This window comes from Rhinoraja longicauda, chromosome 9 (genome assembly GCF_053455715.1).
Source record: "Rhinoraja longicauda isolate Sanriku21f chromosome 9, sRhiLon1.1, whole genome shotgun sequence".
NCBI classification, from domain to species: domain Eukaryota; kingdom Metazoa; phylum Chordata; class Chondrichthyes; order Rajiformes; family Arhynchobatidae; genus Rhinoraja; species Rhinoraja longicauda.
Window position 1 is genome coordinate 67,754,325 of NC_135961.1, and position 21,514 is coordinate 67,775,838.

At 45.2% G+C, this 21,514-nt stretch overlaps 1 protein-coding gene across 1 annotated transcript in view; it reads right to left on the minus strand.

Moving 5' to 3' along the window:
* Positions 1-2,894: 2,894 nt before the first annotated feature.
* Positions 2,895-21,514, minus strand: part of LOC144597082 (uncharacterized) — a 49,787-nt gene continuing 31,167 nt past the window's right edge. The window contains exons 9-14 of the mRNA XM_078405998.1: positions 20,416-20,496; positions 18,295-18,409; positions 15,529-15,698; positions 13,244-13,465; positions 5,861-6,069; positions 2,895-3,033 (exon numbers count right to left, since the gene is read on the minus strand). Coding sequence (XP_078262124.1) covers positions 2,895-3,033; positions 5,861-6,069; positions 13,244-13,465; positions 15,529-15,698; positions 18,295-18,409; positions 20,416-20,496 — 936 coding nt within the window. The remainder of the gene's footprint in view (positions 3,034-5,860; positions 6,070-13,243; positions 13,466-15,528; positions 15,699-18,294; positions 18,410-20,415; positions 20,497-21,514) is intronic.

Consider the following 21,514-nt stretch of genomic DNA (forward strand, 5'->3'; position numbering starts at 1 on the left):
TTCCCTCCACAGATGCTGCCTGACCCTCTGAGTTCCTGCAGCAATTTGTTTGTGCTGCAGATTCCAGCAACTGCAGTTTCTTGTGTCTCTTGGGTTTCTTGTGTCTCTCTTCGATTAAGTCTTGACTGTTTTGTCAGAAAATGATCCAGTGAAGTACTTACGGAGTTTCTTAACCAGATTGCAGATTTAGAGTCATAGAGCAAGCACGGAAACCGACCCTTCAGCTCAACATCAGTCTGAAGAAGGGTCTCGGCCCGAAACGTCACCCATTCCTTCTCTCCAGAGATGCTGCCTGTCCCGCTGAGTTACTCCAGCATTTTGTGTCTGCCTTCAGTTCAACTCGTCCATGCCTGACCAAGCTGCTCCATCTACGCCTGGCCCATTTGCCCACCTTTCCCCTCTATGTACCCGTCCAAGAATGTTTTAAACATTGTTATTGTAACTGCCTCAACTACGTCCTCTGGCAGCTTGTTCCAAATACCCACCTCCCTCTGTGTCCAAAAATGTAAAAACCTCTGTGTGACTTCTATAAATGTAAGTTAATATTTGACACAGATGACAAGACTAATGAAATATGACACTTACAAATTAAGGACTTGCTCAGGAGTCATTGTTTTTTCTGGTAGACCTGCTGGCGGGTTGAAGAGGAATGTTCCTAGCCTGAATATTCCTCTGTGCAACTGAAGGTTCAGGAGAGAAATCGGATTTAAAGCTTGAAGACTTGGGCCTTCGTGACTAGAACAAAAAGAATGGAAAAAAACATCTCGTATGCAATGAGTTAAAAACTGACATTTAAATTAATCATCCACCCTATTTGTCAAAGCTAACAGCCAATAATTAAGGCAAGGTGGATTCAGCTTTAGACTTTAGAGGTACAGTTTGGAAACAGAACCTTCAGCCCAAAATATTCGTGCTATATATTCGTATACACGAGGGACAATTTACCCTTTTTAATCGAAGCCAATTAACCTACAAACCTGTACATCTTTGGAATGTGGGAGGGAACCGGAGATCCCGGAGATCGCACGCAGTCACGGGGAGAACACACAAACTCTGTACGAACAAGCAGCCATCGTCAGGATCGAACCGGGGTCTCTGGCGCCGTAAGGCAGCAGCTCTACCGCAGCCAACCAGCAACTTCTTCCCTGCTTGACAACTGAGCGGATCTCCCAACCTACCTCATTGCAGACCTTGCAATTTATGTCAGTAACTGCAACGCTACAATGCTGTAACACTACCTACCTTCTGTGGTGTAGCATTTTTCTCTTTGCATTACCTGTTATACTTGTGTGTGGCTTGATTCTACTCATAGTATGATTTGACAGGATAATAGGCAAACAAAGCTTATCACTGCACCTTAGTACATGTGATAATAATAAACATAAATGAGGCCCTCACACGTATCTCCTCGGTACCCCACAGCTCCGCCCTTGCTCCCCCTCCCCCTAGTCACAACAGAGACTGAGTCCCCCTAGTCCTCACCTTCCACCCCATCAGCCGTCGCATACAACACATCATCCTCTGACATTTTCACGGGACCCCACCACGAATCACATCTTCCCATCTCCACTCCTTTCCGCCTTCCACACAGACCATTCCCTCTGCAGCTCCCTGGTTAACTCATTCCTTCCCACCCAAACCACACCCTCCCCAGTACCTTCCCCTGCAACCGCAGGAGATGCAACATCTCCCCCCTCGACTCTGTCCAGGGATCTCGACAATCCTTTCAGGTTAAGCAGAGGTTCACTTGCCCCTCTTCCAGCCTCATCTACTGTATCTGTTGTTCAAGATGTGGACTCTTATACTTCGGCGAGACCTAACGTAGACTGGGCAATCGTTTTGCTGGACACCTTCGCTCAGCCCACGTGAACCAACCTGATCTCCCGGTTGCTGGACACTTTAATTCTCCTTCCCCATTCCCGCACTGACCTTACTGTCCTAGGCCTCCTCCATTGTCAGAGTGAGGCTAAACGCAAATTGGAGGAACAGCGTCTCATATTTCGCTTGGGCAGCTCACAGCCCAGTGGTATGAACATTGATTTCTCTCACTTCTAGTAACCCCTGCATTCCCTCTCCCTCCATCCCTCCCCCACGCAAGTCGCAGCAGGTTCCCGTTCTCACCTAGAAAACAGCTAACAAAGGCCTGTTTCCTTTATCATCGTCATTTTGTTTGCATATCTTTCATTCATTTGTTCTATATCTCTCTACATCACTGTCTCTATCTCTCGTTTCCCTTTCCCCGGACTAGTCTGAAGAAGGGTCTTGACTCAAAACGTCACCCATTCCTTCTCTCCAGAGATGTGCCTTTTCCGCTGAGTTACTCCAGCATTTTGTGTCTATCTGCAGTTCCATCCTGTACAATAATAAACCAATAAAGCAGTAATCCAATAATAATCCGTGGCTTTTTATTGTTACTGTTTCCGTCTGTTGGCACACAACCTGATGGTCTTGGTTCAGACTTATTTAATTCTATGAGATATAAAGGACTTTTTTCGGAGATACAGCGTGGCGACAGGCCCTTTGGCCCACTGCGTCCACAGCGACCATCGATCACTCGTAAACTAGTTCTGTTATTCCACTTTTGTATCGTACTCACTAGGGACAATTCACAGAAGCCAATTCATGTTCATAAGTTCTCGGAGCGGAAATTTGGACATTCGACCCATCAAATAACTTACAAACCTGCACATCTTTGGAATGTGGGCGTAAACAAGAGCACCTGGAGGAAACCCACGCGATCACAGGAAGAACGTGCAAACTCGACACCTACAACACCCGTCGTCAGGATCGAACCCGGGTCTCTGGCGCTGTGAGGCAGCAGCCCAAGGACATGTGGCCTTGCTCTCCAAAACTGGAATATCTTGTCACTTTGAACTACTTCAAAATGTAGAACCTTACCGTGGCGGGTTCTCATCTCCAATCTGAAGGTCAGCTAATAACTTCTCTAACCCCTGCTGCAGGTATTGAATAGCATATCGTGTTTGTGGGCCCAATCCATCATCCCGATCCAACACAACCACACCTGTATAAAACCTGATGATAAATGAGGAAGTAGGAAATTTACATCAAACTTGCGCACTTGTCAGATTGTTAGAAATTGTTGTTTGCACGTTTATTATATCGTTTACAGAGTTCTGTGTTTATATATTGTGTTGTGCTGCTGCAAATAAGAATGTCATTGTTCTATCTGGGACACATGGCAATAAAACTCTCTTGACTCTTGATTATGTTAGTTGGAACTAAAATTGCACAAGTCCTCGATTGTTGGCAAATGGTTTAAGTTCACACAGAATAATTATTTTCATAAGTTCTAGAAGCAGAATTAGGCCATCCGGCCCATCAAGCCTATTCCGCCATTCAATCATGGCTGATCTATCTCTCCCTCTCAATCCCATTCTCCCGCCGTATCTCTATAACCCATGACACCTGTACTAATCACGAATTTGTCCATCTCCATCTTAAAAATATCCATTGACTTGGCCTTCATAGCCGTCTGTGGCAATGAATGCCACAGATTCACCATCCTTTGTCGAAGGCCTTCGACAAGGTCCCACATAGGAGATTGGGGTACAAACTTAAAGCACACGGTATTGGGGGTTCAGTGTTGAGGTGGATAGAGAATTGGTTGGCGGACAGGAAGCAAAGAGTAGGAATAAACGGGTCCTTTTCGGAATGGCAGGCAGTGACTAGTGGGGTACCGCAAGGCTCAGTGCTGGGACCCCAGTTATTTACAGTGTATATTAATGATTTGGACGAGGGAATTGAATGCAACATCTCTAAGTTTGCGGATGACACGAAGTTGGGTGGCAGTGTTAGCTGCGAGGAGGATGCTAGGAGGCTGCAGAGTGACTTGGATAGATTAGGAGAGTGGGCAAATGCATGGCAGATGCAATATAATGTGGATAAATGTGAGGTTATCCACTTTGGCGGCAAGAACAGGAATGCAGAGTATTACCTGAATGGTGGCCAATTAGGAAAAGGGGAGATGCAACGTGACCTGGGTGTCATGGTGCACCAGTCATTGAAAGCAAGCATGCGGGTGCAGCAGGCAGTGAAGAAAGCGAATGGTATGTTGGCATTCATAGCAAGAGGATTTGAGTATAGGAACAGGGAGGTTCTGCTGCAGTTGTACAGGGCCTTGGTGAGACCGCACCTGGAGTATTGTGTACAGTTTTGGTCTCCTAATCTGAGGAAAGACATTCTAGCCTTAGAGGGAGTACAGAGAAGGTTCACCAGATTGATCCCTGGAATGGCAGGACTTTCATATGAAGAAAGACTGGATAGACTAGGCTTATACTCGCTGGAATTTAGAAGACTGAGGGGGGATCTTATTGAAACATATAAAATTCTTAAGGGGTTGGAGAGGCTAGATGCGGGAAGATTGTTCCCGATGTTGGGGAAGTCCAGAACCAGGGGTCACAGCTTAAGAATAAGGGAGAAGTCTTTTAGGACCGAGATGAAAAAACATTTCTTCACACAGAGAGTGGTGAGTCTGTGGAATTCTCTGCCACAGAAGGTAGTTGAGGCCAGTTCATTGGCTATATTTAAGAGGGAGTTAGATGTGGCCCTTGTGGCTAAAGGGATCAGGGGGTATGGAGAGAAGGCAGGTACAGGTTACTGAGCTGGATGATCAGCCATGATCATATTGAATGGCGGTGCAGGCTCGAAGGGCCGAATGGCCTACTCCTGCACCTATTTTCTATGTTTCTATGTTTCTATCCTCTGACTAGATAAATTTCTCCTCATCTCCTTCCTAAAGGTACGTCCTTTCATGCTGAGGCTGTGACTTCTGGTCCCAGACTCTCCCACTTTGCCCAAACAATATATCCAAAAAAAGAATACAATATTTCCAGAGGCTCAAAGTAAACAGAAATTGAGATGAGTAAATTGTGTCATCAATGGAGCCAAAATGAATGAGATTACGGTGCTGATTTGAATCCAGAATGATATGCAAAAGGCCAGCTTGATGGGTTGGAATAAGGTCTTCTTGATAGATTGGCACACAAGTATTTAGAATGCAGGGAAGTTCAACCAGGTTCTGGTGTTGTAGGCAGGATAAGCTGCGATCTTTCTGTGAGTGTCTGTTGGGGCTGATCTATCTTTCCCTCGCAACCCCATTCTCCTGCCTTCGCGCCATAACTGGACTAAAAATATTGATTGACTAATATTGGTACATAAACTACTTTGATATATTCAAAGTTGTTCAAAGTAGAAACAAAGTTAGTTATTTTAATAACATTTATTCAAGGAGAATGCCTGACCGCGGGAGAAGACGGCAGGGAAGAGAGAAGGCATTCTGGCCTTCCATCACAGTGAGGAGGTGACTGGAGGAGACTCACTGTGATGGATGTCTTTTGTTTTATGTTGGTTTTTGTGATTGTGTGTTTTATTGCTTTATTTTTTATTGCCTCTTATTGTTGACTGTGGGTAATGTCATTTCATCCGAAAACATGTTTTTGGATGACAAAGGTACTTTACGCTTTACACTTTATACTTTGGAGTGTGAGAGGAAACTGGAGCACCCGGAGAAAACCCACACGGTCGCAGGGAGAAGGTACAAACTCCGTACAGACGGCACCCGTAGTCAGGATGGAACCCGTGTCTCTGGTACTGTGAGCGGCAACGCTAAAACTGCGCCAATGTGCCGTCTATTTCTACCCGTAAAAAATACAACAGCCCATTTAGCAGCACCAGAATAGCACAGTGTGAGAAAGCTAGAGTAAGCCCTTCACACAGTCACCGGACTGCCTGTCTTATCCACGTCACACAGAAATGTCAATTCCCAAAGGTAATTGGTGGGTAGAAAGTTCAGGATATCCATACATCATTATTTCTAAGAACTACAAGTTTAACTACTCACCTAACGGAGGGCTCGGTTGGTTTCTGTGCTAAGGCTGTTTGTAAAAATTTCAATGCTTCGTTATTCTTCTTCTGAAATAACAACATGCGCCCAACATGGAAATTGTATTGCCAGTTTTGAGGCAGAAGTGATACGGCATCCATGTACTTCAGAAAAGCCCAGTCAAGGAATTGTTGCTCGCCTGACTGTGTTGATTTATTTTTATGCTCCTAAATGAGATGTCCACCAATGATAACACAGAGCATCGGTCATACGTCAAAAACGTACAGATTGCAGTAAAAACAAAAGAATATATGAGAAGAACAATTACTGCAACAAAAGTGTGTAGGAAGGAACTGCAGCTGCTGGTTTACACTGAAGGTAGACACAAAATGCTGGAGTAACTCAACAGGACAGGCGGCACTCTGGAGACAAGGAACAGGTGACGTTTCGGGTCTTTGAGTTCAGTTCACAAACTCATAAACTAAACTCAAAGACCCGAAATGTTACCCATTCCTTCTCTCCAGAAATGCTGCCTGTCCTGCTGAGTTACTCAGGCATTGTGTGTCTATCACTGTCAACGTTTTGCCTGATGCTGTGCTTGCACTTCCAGCAACACATTTTCTGTATCCTTCCAAGGTAATAATTATAAATACAGCATCCTCTTATGAGTTTCTAAAGGATGTTTTTCATTTAACCCTGTTTATGAGGCAAAACATTATGACCACCTGCCTAATAGGCTGTTGGTCCTCCGTGTGCCGCCAAACAGCGCCGACCCACCGAGGCGTGGACTCTACAAGACCCCTGAAGGTGTCCTGTGGTATTTGGCACCAAAACATTAGCAGCAGTTCCTTCAAGTCCTGTAAGTTGTGAGGTGGAGCCGCCATGGATCGGAGTGGTCGATCCAGCACATCCCATAAATGCTCAATCGCAGTGAGATCTGAAGAATTTGGAGGCCAGGGCAACACCGTGGACACTTCACCATGTTCCTCAAACCATTCCCGAACAATGTGTGCAGTGTGGTAGGGCGCATTATCCTGCTGAAAGAGGCCACTGCCATCAGGTAATACCATTCCCAGCAGAACATTGCCCAGAGCATAACACTCCCACTACCGGCTTGTCGTCTTCCCACGGTCGGTTCGGACCAGACGGGATAGCCTTCGTTGCCCTCGCGCATCGATGAGCCTTGGGCGCCCAACACCCTGTCGCCGGTTTGTGGTTTGTCCCTCCTCGGACCACTGTCGGTCGGTACTCACCACTGCTGACCGGGAGCACCCCACAAGCCTTGCCGTTTCAGAGATGCTCTGACCCAGTCGTCTGGCCAGAACAATTTGGCCCTTGTCAAAGTCGCTCAGGTCTTTACTCCTGCCCATTTCTCCTGCATCCAACACGTCAACTTCAAGAACTGACTGTTCACTTGCTGCCTAATATATCCCACCCCTTGACAGATGCCATTGTAACAAGACAATCAATGTTATTCACTTCACCTGTCAGTGGTCATAATGTTTTGGCTGATCGGTCAGTGTACATTGAGAACATCATCATGATTCTCAGTACAGCTTGTACTGGAGCCTGCCAGGGGAAGGCAATTCTGGATTTAGTGTTATGTAATGAACTTGACCTAATAAGGGGACTCGAGGTAAATGAGCCATTAGGAGGCAGTGACCACAATATGATAAGTTTTACTCTACGAATTGAGAGGGAGAAGGGAAAATCGGAGGTGTCAGTATTACAGTATAGCAAAGGGGATTACAGAGGCATGAGGCAGGAGCTGGCCAAAATTGACTGGAAGGAGGCCCTAGCAGGGAAGACTGTGGAACAGCAATGGCAGGTATTCCTGGGAATAATGCAGAAGTTGCAGGATCAATTTATCCCAAAGAGGAGGAAAGATTCTAAGGGGAGTAAGAGGCACCCGTGGCTGACAAGGGAAGTCAAGGACAGCATAAAAATAAAAGGGAAGAAGTATAACATAGCAAAGAAGAGTGGGAAGCCAGAGGATTGGGACTCTTTTAAAGAGCAACAGAAGATAACTAAAAAGGCAATATGGGGAGAAAAGATGAGGTACGAGGGTAAACTAGCCAATAATATAAAGGAGGATAGTAAAAGCTTTTTTAGGTATGTAAAGAGGAAAAAAATAGTCAAGGCAAATGTGGGTCCCTTGAAGACAGAAGCAGGGGAATTTATTATGGGGAACAAGGAAATGGCAGACGAGTTGAACCGGTACTTTGGATCTGTCTTCACTAAGGAGGATACAAACAATCTCCCAGATGTTCTGTGGCCAGAGATCCTAGGGTGACAGAGGAACTGGAGGAAATCCACATTAGGCAGGAAAAAGTTTTGGGTAGACTGATGGGACTCAAGGCTGATAAATCCCCAGGGCCTGATGGTCTGCATCCCAGGGTGCTTAAGGAGGGGGCTCTAGAAATTGTGGACGCATTAGTGATTATTTTCCAATGTTCTATAGATTCCGGGTCAGTTCCTGTGGATTGGAGGGTAGCTAATGTTATCCCACTTTTCAAGAAAGGAGGGAGAGAGAAAACGGGAAATTATAGACCAGTTAGTCTGACATCAGTGGTGGGGAAGATGCTGGAGTCAATTATAAAAGACGAAATTGCGGAGAGTTTGGATAGCAGTAACAGGATCGTTCCGAGTCAGCATGGATTTACGAAGGGGAAATCATGCTTGAATAATCTACTGGAATTTTCTGAGGATGTAACTAGGAAAATTGATAGGGGGGGGCCGGTGGATGTGGTGTACCTCGACTTTCAGAAAGCCTTCGACAAGGTCCCACATAGGAGATTGGTGGGCAAAATTAGAGCACATGGTATTGGAGGTAGGGTACTGATATGGATAGAAAGTTGGTTGACAGACAGAAAGCAAAGAGTGGGGATAAATGGGTCCCTTTCAGAATGGCAGGCAATGACTAGTGGGGTACCGCAAGGCTCGATGTTGGGACCGTAGCTATTTACAATATACATCAATGACTTGGATGAAGGGATTAAAAGTACCATTAGCAAATTTGCAGATGATACAAAGCTGGGTGGCAGTGTGAACTGTGAGGAAGATGCTATGAGGTTGCAGGGTGACTTGGACAGGTTGTGTGAGTGGGCGGATGCTTGGCAGATGCAGTTTAATGTGGATAAGTGTGAGGTTATCCACTTTGGTGGTAAGAGTAGGAAGGCAGATTATTATCTGAATGGTGTCAAGTTATGAAAAGGGGACGTACAATGTGATCTGGGTGTCCTAGTGCATCAGTCACTGAAAGGAAGCATGCAGGTACAGCAGGCAGAGAAGAAAGCCAATGGAATGTTGGCCTTCATAACAAGAGGAGTTGAGTATAGGAGCAAAGAGGTCCTTCTGCAATTGTACAGGGCCCTAGTGAGACCGCACCTGGAGTACTGTGTGCAGTTTCGGTCTCCAAATTTGAGGAAAGATATTCTTGCTATTGAGGGCGTGCAGCGTAGGTTTACTAGGTTAATTCCCGGAATGGCGGGACTGTCATATGTTGAAAGACTGGAGCGACTAGGCTTGTATACACTGGAATTTAGACGGATGAGAGGGGATCTTATCGAAACGTATAAGATTATTAAGGGGTTAGACACATTAGAGGCAGGAAACATGTTCCCAATGTTGGGGGAGTCCCTTCGGCCCTTCAAGCCAGCACCGCCATTCAATGTGATTATGGCTGATCATCCACGATCAGTACCCCGTTCCTGCCTTCTCCCCATACCCCCTGACTCCACTATCCTTAAGAGCTCTATCTAGCTCTCTCTTGAAAGCATCCAGAGAATTGGCCTCCACTGCCTTCTGAGGCAGAGAATTCCACAGATTCACAACTCTCTGAGTGAAAAAGTTTTTCCTCATCTTTGTTCTAAATGGCCTACCCCTTATTCTTAAACTGTGGCCCCTGCTTCTGGACTCCCACAACACTGGGAACATGTTTCCTGCCTCCAGCATGTCCAAACACTTAATAATCTTATGTTTCAATAAGATCCCCTCTCATCCTTCTAAATGCCAGTGTATACAAGCCTAGTCGCTCCAGTCTTTCAACGTACGACAGTCCCGCCATTCCGGGAATTAACTTAGTAAACCTACGCTGCACGCCCTCAATAGCAAGATGTCCTTCCTCAAATTTGGAGACCAAAACTGCACACAGTACTCCAGGTGTGGTCTAACTAGGGCCCTGTACAACTGCAGAAGGACCTCTTTGCTCCAATACTCCCCTTGTCATGAAGGCCAACATGCCATTAGCTTTCTTCACTGCCTGCTGTACCTGCACGCTTACCTTCAGTGAGTGATGCACTAGGACACCCAGATCTCTTTGTACTTCCCCTTTTCCTAACTTGACACCATTCAGGTAATAATCTGCCTTCCTGTTCTTATCACCAAACTGTATAACCTCACATTTATCCACATTAAACTGATCTGCCATGCATATCTGCCCACTCACACAGACTGTCTAAGTCACCCTGCAACCTCATAGCATCTTCCTCACAGTTCACACTGCCACACAGCTTTTTGTCATCTGCAAATTTGCTAATGTTACTTTTAATCCCTTTATCCAAGCCATTAATGTATATTGTAAATTGCTGCGGTCCCAGCAACGAGCCCTGCGGTACCCCACTAGTCATTGCCTGCCATTCTGAAAGGGATCCGTTATTCCCTAATCTTTGTTTCCTTTCTGTCATCCAAATTTCTATCCATGTCAGTTACCTACCCCCAATACCATGTGCTCTAATCTTGCCCACTAATCTCCTGTGGGATCTTATCAAAGGCTTTCTGAAAGTCCAGGTACACTAAATCCACTGGCTTTCCCTTATCCATTTTCCTAGTTACATCCTCAAAAAATTCGAGAAGATTAGTCAAGCATGATTTCCCCTTCGTAAATCCATGCTGACTCGGAACGATCCTGTTACTGCTATCCAAATGTTCTGCAATTTCTTCTTTTATAATTGACTCCAGCATCTTGTCCACCACTGATGTCAGGCTAACTGGTCTATAATTTCCTGTTTTCTCTCTCCCTCCTTTCTTAAAAAGTGGGATAAAATTATCTACCCTCCAATCCACGGGAACTGATCCTGAATCTATAGAACATTGGAAAATGATCAACAATGCGTCCACGATTTCTAGAGCCACCTCCTTAAGTACCCAGGGGTGCAGACCATCAGGCCCTGGGGATTTATCAGCCTTCAGTCCCATCACTCTACCCAACACCATTTCCTGCCTAATGTGAATTTCCTTCAGTTCCTCCAACACTCTAGGACCTCTGTCCACTAGAACATCTGGGAGATTGTTTGTATCTTCCTTAGTGAAGACAGATCCAAAGTACCGGTTCAACTCGTCTGCCATTTCCTTGTTCTCCATAATAAATTCACCTGCTTCTGTCTTTAAGGGTCCCACATTTGTCTTGACTATTTTTTTCCTCTTCACATACCGAAAGATGCTTTTACTATCCTCCTTTATATTCTTACCCTCATACCTCATCTTTTCTCCCCGTATTGCCTTTTTAGTTATCTTCTGTTGCTCTATAAAAAAAGTCCCAATCCTCTGGTGTCCTGCTCATCTTTGCTATGTTATACTTCTCTTTCATTTTTCTACTGTCCTTGACTTCCCTTGTCAGCCACGGTCGCCTCTTACTCCCCTTAGAATCTTCCCTCCTCTTTGGAATGAACTGATCCTGCACCTTCTGTATTATTTCCAGAAATACCCACCATGGTTGTCCCACCATCTTCGCTGCTGGGATCTCTTTCCAGTCAACTCTGGCCAGCTCCTCCCTCATGCCTCCATAGTCCCCGTTGCTCAACTGCAATACTAACACTTCCGATTTTCCCTTCTCCCTCTCAAATTGTAGATTAAAATTTATCATATTATGATCACTACCTCCTAATGGCTCTTTTACCTTGAGTTCCCTTATCAAATCCGGTTCATTACACAACACTAAATCTAGAATTGCCTTCTCCCTGGTAGGCTCCAGTACAAACTGCTCTAAGAATCCATCTCGGAGGCATTCCACAAACTCTCTTTCCTGGGGTCCATTACCAACCTGATTTTCCCAGTCTACCTGCATGTTGAAATCTCCCATAATCACTGTAGCATTACCTTTGCGACATGCCAATTTTAACTCTTGATTCAACTTGCACCCTGTGTCGAGGCTACTGTTTGGGGGCCTGTAGATAACTCCCATTAGGGTCTTTTTAACCCTTACAATTCCTCAGTTCTATCCATACTGATTCTACATTTCCTGATTCTATGTCACCCTTTGCAAGGGACTGAATATCATTCCTTACCAACAGAGCAACCCCACCCCCTCTGCCCACCTGTCTGTCTTTTCTATATGTTGTGTACCCCTGAATATTCAGCTCCCAGCCCTGGTCCTCTTGCAGCCATGTCTCAGTGATTCCCACAACATCATACTTGCCAATGTCTAACTGAGCCTCATCCACTTTATTTTTTATACTTCGCGCATTCAAATACAACACTTTAACTTCGGTATTCACCTCCCCTCTCACACCGGTCACTATTGGCCCTGACCTTACTCTCTTATCCCTTCTCAAACCTTTCCCATTAATTCGGGAGTCATTTGCAATTTTTCCTGTATTCGCTTCCCCTTTAACTCCATCTTTATACTCCCAATTTGTCAACCCCTCCCCCCCTCTATTTAGTTTAAAGCCACACGTGTAGCACTAGCAAACCTGCCTGCCAGAATGTTGGTCCCCCTGCTGTTAAGCTGTAACTCCTCCCTTTTGTACAGGTCACCCCTACCCCAGAAGAGATCCCAATGGTCTATAAATCTAAATCCCTGCTCCCTGCACCAGCCCCACAGCCATACATTCATATCCCCTATCTCCCTGATCCTGCCCTCACCAGCACGAGGTACAGGAAGCAGTCCAGAGATAACCACCCTAAAATTCCTACTTTTGACTTGGATAGCACCCCAAACACAAACTTTACATGATATCTTGATACACGTGAACATAATAAACCAATGCCAATAACCTATGTTAAGAATTGAATTATCTTGTGAATTACCATTTATTTTAACACACAATATAGGTTTCCCAAGATGACCCCCAGAAACTGCTCCTGGGCACTGCACTAGAATTATCCATCTGGAATTTCACCAGTCACAGACACATCTCCTTTAAAATTTGCCCCTCTCATTTTAAAACTATGTCCCCTAGTCTTTGACATTTCCACCCTGGGGAAAAAGGTTCTGACTGTCTACCCGATCTATGCCTTTTATAATTTTACATACTTCTACCAGGTCTCCTCTCAGTCGCCAGCAATGCAGAGAAAACAATCCAAGTCTGTCCATCCATTTGGAGGAATAGTGACAAACAAATCTCAGTTCATGTCAAACTGCTCTCTTTTATTCCTTGAAAATGTAATGTTATAGATTCCTACCGCTGCAGACTGCTGGGCTTTCCAGTCGTAGAGTCGCTGCACATGCTCAGATTTCACAGACTGTCCTTGGTCCTTTAAGTGGTGAAATTCCAAGTCCAGTGCCTTCAGCTGGTCTACTGCGCTTTGCCCCTTCGTGCCATGAAGGTTACAGATGGCAAGGATCTCTTCACTTCTCCCAGACAATTCAGCAGCACTCAGCCTGAATGCACCATCATCATGAACCTGAGATAGACACAAAATGCTGGAGTAACTCAGCGGGACAGGCAGCATCTCTGGAGAGAAGGGACGGGTAACGACTCGGGTCGAGACCCTTCTTCGGACTGATCGGCGTATGCTTCAACCTGAGGGCAGTTTCAAATTATGGTCATGTGGTCATAGATTCACATAGCACGGAAACAGGCCCTTCAGCCCAATTCGCCCAGATCAACCAAGCTAGTCCCATTTGCCCGCATTTTATCCCTATCCCTTAAACCTCTCCCATCCAATGCTGAAATCAAGAAAGTGTGTTCTCCCTAATAACCCGCCTGAACAATAGGAATATAGATGATTTCTTGAGCGGCCTTTAGCAGCCTAAATAAGGACCTGGTATCAGGATTCCCTGGCCATAAATTGAATCTTAGCATGCCGTTAAAGTGTTGTGGGTCACTTCAATGCTGTTTCTATAAAGGGCATAACAATTGAGAACTTCAATAGCAAGGTTTACTGGACATCATAGTGAGGTTTAGAAACATAGAAAATAGGCGCAGGAGGAGGCCATTTGGCCCTTCCAGCCAGCACCGCCATTCATTATGATCATGGCTGATCATCCACAATCAGTAACCCGTGCCTGCCTTCTCCCCATATCCCTTGATTCCGCTAGCCCCTAGAGCTCTATCTAACTCTCTTTTACATTCATCCAGTGAATTGTCCTCCACTGCCCTCTGTGGCAGAGAATTCCACAAATTCACAACTCTCTGGGTGAAAAAGTTTCTTATCACCTCAGTTTTAAATGGCCTCCCCTTTATTCTTAGACTGTGGACCCTGGTTCTGGACTCCCCTAACATTGGGAACATTTTTCACTGTTTCAACAATGCACTGAAACTGCCAATACACTGTTCTCTATTGACGTGTTGCAAATTTCGACTGATTGAATAGAAATAGCATGGGAACAGGCCCTTCGGCCCACCAAGTCCACGTCAACTATCGATCACCTGTTCACACTAGTTGTAGGTTATCCCACTTTCACATCTGCTCACTATATACTCGGGACAATTTACAGAGGCCAATTAGTCAACAAACCCGCACGTCTCTGGGAAACCCGAGCACCCCGAGGAAACCCACGCGGTCACAGGGAGAACGTGCAAGCTCCGCACAGACACACCCGAGGTCAGGATGGAACCTTTGCCTCTGGTGTAACGAGGCAGTAGCTCTATCTGATGCGCCACAGTTCTCAATCGCAATTTAGTCCAGAGGATGCAGTCCTTCCAGCCAGCTCATAAAGGGAGCTGTCACATTGCAAGCAGCTCTTCTCCTGCTACAGGAGAGGATTGCTGTAGAATTAGCGGATGCTGTGATATTTCCAGGGAGTGGGAATGCTCCGAAACGCTGAAGGAGATCTGAACAGCCCGGAGGGACTTGAATAGGACTTGAATAGGAAAGCTGCTGTCCCTGTTTTATCTTGTACCACGGGCTGAGTGAAAAGTAGGTGAAGTCTTGCCCCCTTGACGATGAGTTTGGTTGATCTTACTGCAGGAGTGAGCAGCAAACTGTGAAATGTGGCAGTCGGCAAAGGCGGCAAACGCTGGTCAAAGGCCATGATAAAGCTGGTGGCGGACGCAGGAGAGGATCGGTGAAACCAGGACAACGGGCCTTCAAGGCCATGATAAGACTGCACTCTTAAGAACTTTGTGGGGGCCGGAAACATGGCGACTCTTTGTGTACTTTCTCAGTGAAGTCTACTATTACACCACAGTCGTTGCACTTTTGTTCTTATCTATGATTGTGCTTATCTACAGGAGCAGAATTAGGCCATTCGGACCCTTTGTCTACACCGCCATTCGATCATGGCTGATGTATTTTTCCCTCTCAACCCCATTCTCCTGACTTCTCCCCCTAACCTTTGACACCCTCCATCGACGCCGCCTGACCTGCTGAGTCACTCCAGCGTTTTATGTTTGAACCAAACATTTGCAATGTTAGGTCTATATCTCTCTTGATAGCTCCTATGATTTCCAGTCTTCTTTTTAATGCTCAACCATCCACAATATTTTGCTTTGATCAATTTGAACACAATAAGGCAGCCTTACCGTCTCCATAATTCCGTATAACACTTTCACATAATAATGTTCCTCCAGCACCACGCCCAAATGGAAATGCAACTCAGCGTCCTTCGGTTTCAATTTTATAGCCAAAGCGTAGTTCACTGCTGCTTTATGCAGCATATCCATGGGAGATTCCCCATCCTCGTAGAATTGCACTGTCACAGATCAGAATAAAGTCATATTACACAAAAGCAAGCACATTATTGAAACTACATTTTTGAAACAAAGCGTGGCCAATGGGAAATAGGACATGGCTTGTACCATCAGCCAACATGTGCTACCACTGAGAAAAATGTGATGCACGATTTAGTAGATCCCCCTGTCCATCTGCCCGGTAAGTAAATAGGCCCTTTGAAAACTCCAATTTTGTCAGTGACCATTCTTGGTGGGGATATCCAAATAATATTCGTTTCTCTCTGGCAGCACATCCCTTATCATCTCTGTGAGCGGCACGGTGGAGCAGCGACAGAGCTGCTGCCTCACAGCGCCAGAGACCCAGGTTCCATCCTGACTATGGGTGCTGTCTGTGCGGAGTTTGTATGTTTTCCCTGTGACCACATTGGTTTACTCTGGATGCTCCTGTTTCCTCCCACATTCCAAAGATGTGCAGGTTTGTAGGTTCAGTGGCCTGTAAATTGTCGCTGGTGAGTAGGATCGAGCTAGTGTACGGGTATTTATTGGTCGGCGCTGCCTCTGTGGGCCAAAAGGCCTGTTTCCACTCTGTATCTCTAAACTAACGACCTTCTGAACAGGTGCATGGATAGGAAAGGTTAGAAGGAGATGGGTTAAATACATACATGTGGGACTAGTGGGGATGGGGCATTTTGGTCAGCATGGGTTAGTTGGGCCAAAGGGCATGTTCCCATGTTGATGACTCTGTGACCGTAAATGCGTACAATACATGTAACGAATAAATACATATGTATTTTGTTACTGAATCTGATCTCACAATCCATCTAGAATATAGTCCAGGAACCAACAACACAGAATGTTAAAAATGGTTATAGACAATAGGTAAGGACAACAGGACAATAGCATCGCCATTCAATGTGATCATGGCTCAATCAGTACCCCGTTCCTGCCTTCTCCCCATACCCCCTGACTCTGCTATCCTTAAGGGCTCTATCTAGCTCTCTCTTGAATGCATTCAGAGAATTGGTCTCCACTGCCTTCTGAGGCAGAGAATTCCACAGATTCACAACTCTCTGACTGAAAAAGTTTTTCCTCATCTCAGTTCTAAATGGCCTACCCCTTATTCTTGAACTGTGGCCCCTGGTTCTGGACTCCCCCAACATTGGGAACATGTTTCCTGCCTCTAAAGTGTCCAACCCCTTGATAATCTTATAGGTTTCGATAAGATCCCCTCTCATCCTTCTAAATTCCAGTGTATACAAGCCTAGTCGCTCCAGTCTTTCAACACATGACAGTCCCGCCATTCCGGGATTTAACCTAGTAAACCTACACTGCAAGCCCTCAATAGCAAGAATATCCTTCCTCAAATTTGGAGACCAAAACTGCACACAGTACTCCAGGTGCGGTCTCACTAGGGCCCTGTACAACTGCAGAAGGACCTCTTTGCTCCTATACTCAACTACTCTTGTTATGAAGGCCAACATTCCATTGGCTTTCTTCACTGCCTGCTGTACCTGCATGCTTCCTTTCAGTGACTGATGCACTAGGACAACCTGATCTCATTGTACGTCCTCTTTTCCTAACTTGACACCATTCAGATAATAATCTGCCTTCCTATTCTTACCACCAAAGTGGATAACCTCACTTATCCACATTAAACTGCATCTGCCATGCATCTGCCCACTCACACAACCTGTCCAAGTCACCCTGCAACCTCATAGCATCTTCCTCACAGCTCACACTGCCACCCAGCTTTACATCATCTGCAAATTTGCTAATGGTACTTTGAATCCCTTCATCATAGTGGCCCACAAATAACTTAAAAGAAACTTGAACTTTGTAGTTGATTATTTAACTCTTCAGAGAAGCTTGGGATGGTTAATAAAATTATTTCATATGTTGACCACATTGCAAAAACAATGAAACCTTTAACAATTATTCATTTTTTCCCTTCCACAAATATGTCCTGTCTTTTTCTTCAAAATCTTTATTTGCTTTTCAGAGGATAGTTGCTATCCACTGACTAAGTCCATTTGAAGAAGATTCCTGACCCGAAACATTGCCTATCCATTCCCTCCACAGACACTCTGCTTTGCTCAAGATTCCAGCATCTGCTGTTCCTTGTATCTCCTTTATTCCTGTAGCCTGTTCCAGAATCTATGGCAGTGGACTCACAGTTATTTTTTAGGAAACTGAACCGCATTATTTGCAGGTGAGAATCTACAGTCATAACTCTATTATTTCACCATCATACCCACAATTTAAAAAAAAGGTGGATCTGGGGAAAAAACAAGAGTCTGAAGAAGGGTCTCAACCCGAAACGTCACCCATTCCTTCTCTCCCGAGATGCTGCCCGACCCGCTGAGTTACTCCAGCATTTTGTGTCTCCCTAAGCAAGAGCATGACTTGGCAACAATACGCCAAAAAAATTACATTGCTACTTGTTGAAGATAATTAATTAGTCCTGCAAAAGTAGACACAAAATACTGGAGTTACTCAGCGGGACAGGCAGCATCACTGGATAGAAGGAATGGGTGACAATTCGGGTCGAGACCCTTCCTCAGACCAAGAGGGTCCTGCAAAAGAGAGGTAAATGCCATGGAATGTCACAAAACATGCCTGCTTTGGAAACCAGTGTTCTGTATGTTTTTATTAATTTCTCAGCATCGCTGCAGAGCTTCTCAACATTCTCTTCATGAGCTTGATCTCGGAGATTCTTTTCCCAGCTACGCATCTTTTGCACAGCACAGTAAAAAAGAAAATTATTGCAAGCTGTTCAACAGTATTAATGTTCATTGAATGTTCACTTCATTTCTTTATCTATATACTAAAACTCTTGTTTGTTTGTTTCTGAACTACAGCCAAAGCAGTACACGATAGCGCGACAATTTTAGGCCCACCTTACTCACCGTCATCCCTTTGGTGCTAATGGAAGAGGTTTCATTGAAATCGGTGTTACATTTTTAAAGTTATTCACATTTTAAAGTTTAAATCTCCTAGGGAGGGAGGGGGGAGGGAGGGGGTGGAGGGAGGAGGGGAGGGAGGGAAGATGGGGGGGAGGATAAGGGGGGTTGAGGGGGATGGAGTGGGGGGAGGGGAAGGGGAGGAGGGGGAGTGGAGGGAGGAGGGAGGGGGAGAGAGGGGGGGAGGGGATGGGAGGGGGAGAGGAGAGGGGGGAGAGGAGAGGGTGCTGCACCAATGCAGGAGAGGTTTGTGCCCAATGGGTGCATTTGGTCTAGTAAATATTAAAAGTCAAATGCTCCCCGAATCAAGTTAAAATGGATTTCCAAATTACTTTGAGGACTTTGGTTAGGCTGCATTTGGACTACTGCGTGCAGTTCTGGTAGCCCGACTACAGGAAGGATTGTGGGGGAATTGGAAAGGGTGCAGAAGGGGTTACCAGAATGATGCCAGGATTAGAGGGTGTTAGCTACAGGGAGAAGTTAGACAGACTTGGATTGCGTCCTCTGGAACACCAGAGATGGAGAGGAGACCTGCTAGAACCCGCACAACCCGCAGGCACAACTTTTTGTGCACAACCCGCAGGCATTGCCACTTTCATTTCACTGCACATCGAGTATGTGTACGTGACAAATAAATTTGACTTGACTTGACTTGACTAGAAGTGTATAAAATTACGAGATGCATAGAGAGGGTAGACATGTCGGAACCTTGTTCCACAAGATGGAAATATCAAAGACTAGAGGACACAGCTTTAAGGCGAGAGGGGCAAAGTTTAAAGGAGATGTGGAGGGCAAATTCCTTTAAGTAGAGGGTGACAAGTGACCGGAATGCTCCACCAGGGGTGGTGGTGGAGGCAGATACAATAGTGGCGTTTAAGGGACATTTGGATAGGCATGTGGATATGCAGGGAATGGAGGGATATGGATCATGTGCAGGCAGGTAAGAGTTGGTCTTGGCATGATGTTCGGCACAGACTTTGTGGGCCAAAGGGCCTGCTCCTGTGCTGCACAGTTCTATTTTCTTCACTCGGGCATTGCAATCTTTATAATTGACATAACTTACAGGAAAGAGGCCTATTTAATCAGAATTTCACTGGAATTTAGAAGGATGAGAGGGGATCCTATGGAAACATATAAAATTCTTCAGGGGTTAGACAGGCTAGATGCAGGAAAAATGTTCCCGATGTTGGGGGAGTCCAGAACAAGGGGCCACAGTTTAAGAATAAGGGGTAGGCCATTTAGGACTGAGATGAGGAAAAACGTTTTCACCCAGAGTTGTGAATCTAGAAGGCAGTGGAGGCCGATTCACTGGATGTATTCAAGAGAGAGTTGGATCTAGCTCTTAGGGCTAATGGAATCAAGGGATATGGAGAGAAAGCAGGAACGGGGTACTGATTCTGGGTGATCAGCCGTGATCATATTGAATGGCAGTGCTGGCTCGAAGGGCCCAATGGCCTACTCCTGCACGTATATTTTTCTCTGTTTCTAATTTATATCCAATAAGTAGCCTGACAGTGGGATAGGTGGAGGTGTCAAAATGGGAATCAATTTTACATCATGTTCATAATGTTGCAGTCTACTTTCAGGGCAGGAGACTGAAGAATGTCAACAACCATGTCTAACAGAAAGCTGTCATTCGTGTTAAGCATTTGATATTATCATGTACAGCAATTTTTCAAGTGTTTCACATAAGTTTTTATTAAGAGTTTTACTCTTTTCAAAAATGCATTCAAAAATGTTAACAATATGTTGCAGGAAAGATGCTTGTTTTTGTTACCTCTACAGTATGTTTCGTCGCATGTTTTAGCTTTGGTGTGAGGCCAAAATCGGTTTGATACCATGAAGTCCCTGTAACGTCCTAAGGCATATCAAAGATATGGATTATTAAAGAACAGTTACGAATATAAGTTAGAATATAAGAATTCTTATACCTGGGTGTCTACCTCAATAATAAATTAGACTGGACCGAAAATACCGATGCACTATACAGAAAGGACCAGAGCAGACTTTATCTGCTAAGGAGACTCAGGTCCTTTGGAGTGCAGGGGGCACTCCTATGGACCTTCTACAACACCGTGGTTGCATCGGCCATTTTCTATGTAGTGGTCTGCTGGAGCAGCAGAATCTCAGCGGCGGAAGGGAAGAGACTCGACAAGCTGGTCAGGAAGGCCAGCTCTGTCCTGGGTTGCCCCCTTGACTCAGTGCAGGTGGTGGGAGAGAGGAGGATGATGGCAAATTTAACATCGCTGCTGGACAACGACTCCCACCCCATGCAGGACTCTGTCACTGCACTGAGTAGCTCCTTCAGTGACACACTCCTTCACCCCAAGTGCGTGAAGGAGAGATATAGGAGGTCCTTCCTTCCCGCTGCTGTGAGACTGCACAACCAGCACTGCTCCCAGCAGACCAGTCAACAGTAACAGCTAAGAACACATGGAAATAGATGACAATTTATGTATCTTTTATTTATAATGAATGATCTCTTGCTATCCACTTTGCTGCTGTAACACTGTAAATTTCCCCGGTGTGGGACGAATAAAGGAATATTTTATTATTGTATTATATGAGCTTCTATAAAAGGAATCAATAATTAGGAGCAAGTCAGTTAATGAACAGAATTAAATAATTATTTTAATTTCCGATTGTATTTATACCACTGTACATGTACATGCATTATTCATTTGGGTTTGCCACTAAAATTGAATGAGAAACAAACACAAGTTCGGCATAATCTGGAGGAACTCAGCGGGTCAGGAAACATCTGTGGCGGGAAATGGACAGATGACATTTCGATGACGGAGTGGTGGGGAGAAAGCTGGAAAAGAGCGGAGAGGGGGAAGGGATGGGGGAAAATCTGGCAAGTGATATGTGGATGC